Source organism: Salvia splendens, chromosome 11 (genome assembly GCF_004379255.2).
Source record: "Salvia splendens isolate huo1 chromosome 11, SspV2, whole genome shotgun sequence".
NCBI classification, from domain to species: domain Eukaryota; kingdom Viridiplantae; phylum Streptophyta; class Magnoliopsida; order Lamiales; family Lamiaceae; genus Salvia; species Salvia splendens.
This window is the reverse complement of record NC_056042.1, coordinates 3177937-3187892: the sequence shown is the minus strand read 5'-3', so window position 1 is coordinate 3187892 and position 9956 is coordinate 3177937. Positions and strand designations below refer to the sequence as shown.

The 9956-nt window shown below is 36.4% G+C and overlaps 2 protein-coding genes across 2 annotated transcripts; one reads left to right on the top strand and one right to left on the bottom strand.

Annotated features, from left to right (window-relative positions):
• Positions 1-375: 375 nt before the first annotated feature.
• LOC121755979 (fatty acid desaturase 4, chloroplastic-like) lies at positions 376-2033 on the bottom strand. The gene is made up of 2 exons (XM_042151432.1): positions 1492-2033; positions 376-1058 (listed from the first exon to the last, which is right to left on the bottom strand). Exons 1-2 carry the CDS (start codon positions 1908-1910, stop codon positions 596-598), a joined length of 882 nt encoding a protein of 293 aa, XP_042007366.1. The 5' UTR covers positions 1911-2033; the 3' UTR covers positions 376-595.
• A 3709-nt stretch (positions 2034-5742) lies between these two features.
• Positions 5743-9939, top strand: LOC121755977. The gene is made up of 7 exons (XM_042151430.1): positions 5743-6243; positions 6674-6814; positions 6896-7261; positions 7829-8074; positions 8621-8713; positions 9228-9428; positions 9521-9939. Exons 1-7 carry the CDS (start codon positions 5926-5928, stop codon positions 9734-9736), a joined length of 1581 nt encoding a protein of 526 aa, XP_042007364.1. The 5' UTR covers positions 5743-5925; the 3' UTR covers positions 9737-9939.
• The last annotated feature ends 17 nt before the right edge of the window (positions 9940-9956 follow it).

Sequence of the window (9956 nt, the reverse complement as noted above, 5' to 3'; positions counted from 1 at the left end):
GACATAATTAGTAGTAAAATATTGGTTCATATACTATATCTAATTTGAATATATTTCCTAGCATTAATTAACTCTATAATGTAGTACTGTTGATTTATCGATTGCTATTTCCTATTCAATTATGTTTTGTTCGCTCTAGTTCTTGCAATAGAAATTATAAATCAAAATACGAGTATTTTTTTACAATTCACTTGATACTAGATTATTATAGCCCTCTATATATGTTTTTTTAAAGGAATAAAATTTGTAATAGACTCTTTTAATATTTATTTAAATTTGGAAGAAAAAAATAGTATTTTGATCTTTAAGTAATTTATAAAATTAATATTACCAATAACCATTTTGATGTATTATAATGAAAAATAATAACAGAAGAAAAAGAACCTCGAAAAATCTGATTACAAATCACCAGAGGATAATCATGTCATCAGTTGAATTCCAATTTGAAACGTTCGTTCCTATATAAATACATGCACCAAATATCACAGAAAACAAAAACTATTTTCAACTAATGAATATTCCCTGCCAATTCCTCAATCAATTCCCCATATATATAAAAATAAAAAAGGGGTTGAATGAATAAATTACTAATTAATTAGGATAATAAAGATGTGGCTTCAGGTTCATCTTCATCTTCCTCGGTCCAACCAGCGTTGGGCTCAGCCCAAGACCTGGGCCTCACACCAAACCTAAAGAAAATCACCATTTCCATAATCTCAAAGAATTTAGAACCATCCAACACCTCATTCCACACCCCGCTCACGATGCAGTAGTTGTTGTTGTACGGCGCGCGGTGGTGCGCCGCGTGCTGCGTCCGCGACACCAGCACTCCTGCATCCTGCAGCGCCGCCACCACCGGCGGCAGCTTGCTCTTCGTCATGTGCGCCCACGCGTGGGACTGCTGGCTGAACATGATGAACCCCGAGCAAGCCGCCACGAACGCCAGCGCCGTCGCGTCTCCGCAGATGATGTTTATTGGTGTGACCGTGAACGCGACGGCGCGGGCGAGGGCGTGCAGGTTGTTGGCGGACTGGCGGCGCGTGATGGTCCACGGCCACCTTCAAATCAATATGATAATTACTAAAATTAGACTGTAAGTTTAGAATCGGAATTTATAAAAGTTTGTGTCACGATTGAGAGAAAATCATCCAAGTAATATTATACTTCATTCGTCACAATTAATTGGTATGTAGGATTTATTACCGAAAATAGTACTTCCTCCGCCTAATTTAAATGACACTTTAAGGCATAATTCTATTTTGTGGAAATAATAAAATAATTTTTTTCCCCAATTAATATAGTACTTAGCCATTTAATACGGTTTACCTATCTTTTCTTTAACTAAACACATTAATTAACGATTTCTAAAATTTTGTGACGGCCAAAACATGTCATTTTAATTGGAAAGGAGGGAGTAGTAAAAGTGTCGATTAATCTTGGACAAACAACAAAAGAAAGTTATGTCTCATTCTATTTTCTATCATATCATACCTATGATGGCCCTGGAATGCGTCGATCTGGGCGCCAAATACGGGAGTCTCGGCGCCGCCGTAGTTGTCTATACCCCAGTGGTAGACACCGGAGCCGAGGTCAGCGAGGACGTAGCCGAGGAGGGCGGCGAGGATCGGCTCGAGGTAGGTGTGGGAGGCGGCTGCGGCTTCGATGGACTTGGATAGGGAGATGAGGACGGTGGTGCAGCCGCTGGCTAGCCATGTGCGGTGGGACCAGTTTGAGCGGAGGGTTGGATCGTTGGGGAGCGGCGGGCGGGGGGCGGGGGCAGGGTCGAGGGTTATCGGGGAGGGATTTGGGCGGCGGGGGCGAGGCGGGGCGGTGGCGGAGGAGTGAATGCGGGTGGGAGGGGCGATTCGGGCATGGTTGAGAGAGGGGTGACGTTGAGGTAGAATGGCCATTGGAAATAGTGGTGGAGATACAAAGTGTAGAAAAAGAGGAGTGATGGATGGGCTACTAGTGTACTAGGTTTGAGTTGTTTTGTTTGATAAGTGATATGATAATTGATGAAATGGGAGGTGACAGAATTGCGAGGAAAATAATTGGTGGATATAGTTTAAATTTGAAGGAGGTCCATGTCTTTGAGTTGATGTAGAATGTTGTGGTGTATGGGTGGGATGCGTGGGCCTAGTAGAGTCGTGTAGAGGCACACTTGCGGGCGGCGGTGATCAACCCGGCTTGACTGCTTCACTTTTATTTATTTATTGTTATAAACTATAATTAATTTTAATATTTAATAAATATAGTAAGAGATATAGAAAAAAAATAGTTATTGGAATATGTTAGTAGAGATTGAGGCCCATCTCATGAGAGACAAAAAGTTTGTCAAAAATAGAAATAGACTATTTTTATGGGACAGATCAAAACGAAAAAATGTTCTATTTTATAAGACGAAGAGAGTACCTTTTATTGTGTGTAGCAGTTGATTCTTATGAGTATCTATATTTTTAAGACGACTTAAAATCTTTTCATTAAAAATAGTAGCAAATATTTCCATCTCGGTGTAAACTAGGGTGTGCATTCGGGTTTCGGTTCTGAAAAAAACAGAACCAAAACCGAAAAACCGAATTTAGTTCAAAATCCAAACCGAACCGAACCCGAAAAATCGAAACCGAAAAATAAAAAACCGAACTTAAAAAACCGAAAAACCAGAAAAAAATAAATATAATATATATATATATATATGTATATGTAATTTATTTTATTTTATATATACTAATAGAATATTTATATATAATATAAAATTAATAATACATAATATATATATATATTATAATATATTAAATTAATAGAATATATATATAATTCGGTTTTTTGGTTTTTTTTCTTCACCCGAACCGAACCGAACCGAAAAACCAAAATTTTTGTATTTTCAAAACGGAACCGAACCGAATTTCAAAATTTCGGTTTGGTTCGATTCGGATATTCGATTTTCAGTTTTTTTGCTCACCCCTAGTTTAAACCAAAACCACCAAGATATCGTTCGACCAGTCATCTCTCACCTTATTTCGCGCATCTGGCTAGAAAATTTTCATTGCAAAAAATACTCTTGAACGCTCGTCACTTTAAAACCAATTTAATTGAATGATAAATCAATGAAAAAAAAAATCTTATTACATACTCTCACCCTCCTATTTAAAGTGACATGTTTTTTTAGGATGTCCTATTTTAATTGACACAATTTTTAAATATGATCACTACTTTATTCTTTTTCCATCCAATTTAATAAATAAAATTATACCACTATATAAAATTTCATATCAAATAGAAATACTGACTTTGAATAGAATAGAGAGATATTAATAATATAAAAATGAATACCATAAAGCCTATGCAATAAAATTACACCAATACAATTAAATGCACGATAATATTAATAAATAAAGTTAAAAAATAATATTAAATTCGATACAATTTTCATAATAAAATATCAGAAAAATTGTGCCTAAAAATTGATATAGCCGCCAATAAGCAATAAATATGTTATAGGTTTAAGGTGAGAAAAAATATAAATAGGCTATGGGTGGTTGGGTCAATTAATGAGAATGTTTATTAAAATTTAAATCCTAAAATATTGTCATCCTTTTTTTTAAAAAAAAAATAATCAGCAATACACTAGTGCGGTAGCTCTCCTATATGGTGTTGATTGTCGCATAAATTCTAATTTGTCATATTAGTTTTAATTGTTTATTTTGGGAAATATTATAAAATTAATTCAAAATGTCGTGTATATACATTTGAAAATAATATTCAAGGGAAAATCTAATTCTTTTTAATATATTTGTAGACAAAAATATAAACGGGCTATGAGCATTGGCGGACACAAGTGTAGCTAACAAGGGGCTTAAGCCCTCCCTAAAACCATTTTTTTGGATTTTTTTGGAGCTTTTCTTTTATAAATATTTTATATTTGTCCAAATTAAATATAAATTTCTATGTAAAGCCCCTATTAATAATCTAAAAATATGCTTTTAAGAAAAATGTAGTAAACATAGCCCCTATCAATATGATTTTCTGCGTCCGCCACTGGCTATGAGAGATTGGCCAAATTAATGAGCATGTTTATTAATAATTTAATCCTAAAATATTGCATTCCTTCTTTATTAGCAATAGACTAGCGCAACTGTTTGTGAGTTAGTAAATGGTAGAGAGATTAATTCCTCAAGTTAAAGATATCATGTTCGAGTAGCGCACTAGCTCTCTTTTTTCAGTCATTATGCATTTGTGTAGGCATATCGCCATGAGAACTCCAATACTCCATCTCTTCTTCGTTTGTCAATTGACTAGCGTAGAATTCTCCTTCCCTAGCTTGCAAGTACAACAGGGGTCAGATTGGAACCGTCGCGAGAAGCTTCAAACCCAGACTCTGGCGGTACTAATGGCAAAGGGGAGTGGTCACCTCTATATCTGTCACTGATCCAATTTATCCTTCGGAGACTAGAGTCGAGCTTAAAATTATCGTAAAACTATTTACAACACATGTTATATTGACTTGATAATTTAATGATAAAGTTGCTAATACGGAGTACTATTTAATAAAACAAAGATTTTACACTAAATGTGAAGCGTTTTTTTTGGTTGTCCAACTTAAAGTCTTACATTTCATAAAATAGAAACAACAGCTCTAGTTTATTCTTTTTTTCGCTTAACTCATAAAACAACCCTGTATAAAATCTTATACCACATTTAGTGGAAGAATGGAGTAGCCTTTTATAAAAGTACATTTTACCTAGGGCTGACAAAAAATACCGAAATACCGCACTTACCGTACCGAAAAAATACCGAAAATACCGCATTTTTCGGTACGGTATGATACCTTACCGTTAGATTAAGGTACGACAAAGGTATGAATTTTGCATATACCGCGGTATACCACATCATACCGCATACCGTAATTTTGCGGTATATACCGTTAATAATTATATATATTTAATATATTTATTATTTATAATATTATAATATTTAATATATTTATTATTTATAAATCAAACAAGTATGATTTGCGGTATACCGCGGTATACCGCTTTGCGATATACCGAAAAATTCGGTAAGGTATAGGTATGGCATTTTCTCATACCGCAATTAGCGGTACGGTATGCGGTATGACATTTTCGGTGCGGTATACCTACCCGGCCACCCCTTTTACCTTTAAAGTTGTTTACTTCAACATATTCGCTACCTCCAAGATTGTATTTTGGATCCACCACTAACATATGATTAGGCACAAAACACCTATCTTTGTACCATGGTTTATGGCTTTGCCGCCAGTTTGACAAATACCCTTTATTTATTTCAAACTTTCATATTATAAATTTTATAACACTAGAATTAATGTAGAACTCAATTGCCAAAATCACAAACGTTGGTCAAATTCTAATCAATCTTATAGCTTTTATAATTAATCGATTAAATTATAACTTGAATACTTTTTTCTTAATTCTTCCATAATGGAAATTACATATGATGTTGTAAACTTGTAATAGTAAAATATTATGTGGATAAAACATTCAATTGCTTAAACAACATTGTTTAAAATAGCTATCAGTCACATCTTTAAATTTTGCCATTTAAATAAATTCAGACGTAGTGTACCGAAAATTTTCATAATTAGACAAATAAAAAAAATTTAAATTATGATATAATTAACTACATTTTTTTTCAAGTTACAAAATTGCGTTCCCAATACTAATCTTGAGATGGGGTTTTTTCGATAATAAACCTCTAAAAATGTTTAAATAGCATTTCTCGATTATATTACAGACAAAGTGCATCTTCTTCGTATAGATCAAGACAGCATCGCGCATATACTACGAATTAACATGCCACAAATTCTGCATAATCACAAGTCAAATCGTCATCCTTAATCAAAGCCGAAAAAGAAAAATATCACTGTATCATCTCCAAATTTCTGGAGCCATGAAGCTTCTTCTCCTCAAGCTCATATTATTGACAATTTTGATCGTATGCAGTCTCCACTCCCCCAGAGTACAAGCCTTGAAACCGCCCATTCGCCCTACCGACATACTGCCCCTGCTGCCGAGGCAAATTTCATGGCCTATACTCAACAAGCTCAATAGCGCCGTTGACCTTCTGCCGTCGTTTGTGGGGGCTGCTTCCGCCACCAACAATTCAATTTTGCAGTGGAAAGGAGCTTGCTTCTATGAGAACACCGCGTGGTTGGAGTTCCATAACAACAGCGGAACTCAGTGGGGCGGCGGTACTCTCCACCTTAAGGTTAATTGCTCTTTCCTGTTTTTCGATTTTGATGGGGATTTTTTTAGGTTAGGGCAATTGGAATTGAAATTAGCCGTTTTGGGGGAATGTTTTGCCGTGATTGATTTGTATTTGATCGATACAAAATTAGGTATTCCTTTGTATGTTTAGATTTTGGTTTTCCCATGAGAGACTGGTCGGATTAGGTCCGCTGTTACTGTTTTATTGAAATTAATTGGATTGATATTGTATGCATTGGGCTTGTTTATGTTTCTGTTTTTCGATTTAGTTATGTGAGGAATCTGGAAGAGTAGGATTAGTTAAAGCATAGTCTCGTTGATTGCTTGCTGCTTAAATATGGTGATGGTGATGGTGATGGTGAGGTGTGAATCTGAACCTGCTGTACATCAATAAACGGCCGTTTCCCCTAATGTTTAGTTTCTATGCTCAGGTTACAAAAGCTCATAGTTGGACATGTATGGATCTTTATGTTTTTGCCACTCCATATCGTGTGACATGGGACTACTACTTTCTGTCTCGGGAGCATACACTTGACTTCAGTGAGTGGGAATCAGCAGCTGAGTATGAATATGTGAGTTGGTTTTACCTCTACTTAGAACCGTGGTTAGTACGGTTGCGACTAAGCATGACTGGTTTCCTTGGAAATTTATAGGTCAAGCATACAGGGGTTGCGATTTTTCTGATGCAAGCGGGGATGATAGGGACGCTACAGGCTCTGTGGGAGGTGATGCCTCTATTTGTGAACTCTGCATGGGGTGAGAGCTCTAATGTTGCATTTCTTGAAAAGCACATGGGTGCTACCTTCGAAGCTCGACCTGAACCATGGATTACCAACATTACTGTTGATGATATCCACTCTGGTGATTTCCTTGCACTGTCCAAAATTCGAGGCAGATGGGGTGGTTTTGAGACTCTAGAGAAGTGGGTGACTGGGTCATATGCTGGTCACAGTGCAGTCTGCTTGAGGGACTCGGAAGGAAACCTGTGGGTTGCAGAATCAGGGCATGAAAATGAGGAGGTATGCCTTTGGTATAGTTAGTGCAAAGCTTAGGTTCCATTGGTGCTAAATATCACATTTATAGTTTTAATTGGGTCTTTTAGTCTTTAGCTTGCACTTTTCGGTGTATATTGTCCTGTGTGAGTTTTCATTTTTTCTTTGTACACGTTATGCATATGAACTGTCTTCTGTGTGTTTCAACAGTAGTATGAAATTGTTGCTATTTTTTTATTAAGGAGGTGAACACTGTTTCTACCATTTGCATATGATGACCAGAATTATGAAAACCAGAGGCATATTCTTCATGTTGTGTAAACAAATTGAAAGTACACTGTTGCTTATGCTTAATTGAAACACTGACTAAAATTTGAGCGTATTACACACTTAGGAGATGGGTGTCGGAAAAATTAAATTGTTAAGTGTGTATTGTAAAAGAAATCCTTAGTTTGATGCTGGTAAAGTACCTCATACATTCATGCATGTCTCTTATATCTGATATCAGATATGGAGAATTTAATGGTCTGTCGATTGTTAAATTAGTCTCCCATAAAATTACTTATTTATAAACCATTACCCCAAAATTTTCAGGGAGAAGATATTATTGCTACTCTTACATGGGATGAGTGGTGGGAATATGAGCTGACAAAAGATGACGCCAATCCACACATAGCGCTTCTTCCTTTGCATCCTGATCTCCGTGCCAAGTTCAATGAGACTGCTGCCTGGGAATATGCAAAGAGCATGTCAGGGTTACCGTATGGCTATCATAACTTGATTTTTAGCTGGATTGACACAATCAGTGATAATTATCCCTCACCTCTGGATGCTAACCTGGTAGGTATTTTCACTTTTAAGCATTACAAATAGTTATGCTAGCCAATAGCAGCTCATTTTATGTTTCTTCATTTCTAATTTTCTCTGTTTCCTGTGTCATTTTACTATATATTTCAACTGCATCTGATTTTCATAAATTTGTTATTATGAATGTAAGATATGTTCATGGGATTCTTTCACTTAATTGCATTCTCAAGATATACTTGTTCATGGGGGAAACATAACACAGTAAAGCCCATAAAAACTATGAGTCTCTTGCCATTTTTTTAACTGGTGATTTTTTGTGAATTTGAGGAAATGTGTACTTCATTGGAATCACATATACTTTATCAAGCAACTAAGTACTTTTGGGTGACCGATAGAGAACCAGTAATGTGACAGAAGGGTGAAAGAACCCCTATTGGTGAGTGAAATAGAACATGAAACTGTAAGCTCCCAAGCAGTGGGAGGGGCTAGGGCTCTGACCGCACTCATATTGAAGAATGTGCTGCTGAGAGTATATTGCTTCTTTGTCTTCTTCTTCCTTTTTAACTTGTTTGTTTACAGGTTGCTTCTGTTATGACTGTTTGGACTCAGATGGCTCCTGCATATGCTGGTAGCTTGTGGACTGAAGCATTGAACAAACGGCTTGGAACTAAGGTCATATTAATACCCATCTCGTTGATTTCACACTAAAAAATTTATGAAGCAAAAGTACAGTGGGTGGTTTCATGTACGCAAGCCGGTTTGTGTGTCATCCTGTTGGCTTTGTTGGTGTCCTCTCATCTCTAAATTAGACATTGCTTGAACAGTCTAACAACTGCCAGTAGTTCACTTAACAAAAAAAATCATCGAGGGCATATTTCATATCTGTGGCTCTGTCTCCCTGTGTATGCATCAGATATGAACCAAACAAACCTTTTTTCCATTGGAGTCCTTAGATTTACAGAAAGAAGAATTGCTTAGTAGTTTGTGTTGCTACAGTTTGTTATGCCAGTTGCCATTGCATTACATATTACGTAACGGTTTTGTGATTACCAATTTGAGAAAATCCTTTGAAGTAGAGAGTTAGTCCGCCTTCTAATTAAGCTCTGACTGCAAAATATTGTGCTTTTATATAACCTGGCACCTTTTTGCAATGTGGTAACCTATTTTGAAATTTTGACCTCTGCAGAACTTTACTCTGTCTGAGGTTCTCGTTGAAGTCGAGAAACGTGGATTCTCTTTTGGTGAATTGCTGGCAATTCCCGAACAAGACGATTGGGTTTATGTCGACGGGAAGTCAACTTCATGTGTTGCTTTTGTCTTTGAATTATACAAGGAAGCAGGACTGTTTGGGGAACTTGCAAACTCTATTCAAGTAACTGAGTTCACGGTGAGCTCACTGCATTTATTTTGAAAGTATTAATCATATTCCATAATTATTAAGCCCAACATGTTAATTGACTATCTTCATCTATTTTTCAGATAAAAGATGCATACTCTCTGAAGTTCTTTGACAACAATTCAAGCCGTTTGCCCAAGTGGTGCAACGATGCGGACACAGTAAAACTTCCCTACTGCCAAATCAAAGGGAAATACCGGATGGAGTTGCCTGGATACAATACCATGGAACCTTATCCCCACATGAACGAGCACTGCCCTTCGTTGCCACCAAAGTATTCCAGACCAGAAGGCTGCTGAGCAGTTACGATGTCCTCGTAGTTATATGCAGGTTATTGTGCCTGGAATCTGGTATGTATATTCTAGTTGATACAAACCTGTATGTATATTCTAGGTGAAACAAACTGTATTCATCCTGTATATTCTAGTTAGTTCATACAGTATGTAATACTCAATAAGTTTAGCATGCCTAACACTATTAATATTTACTTCTCTTTTGACCATATTTCTTTGTTTGATC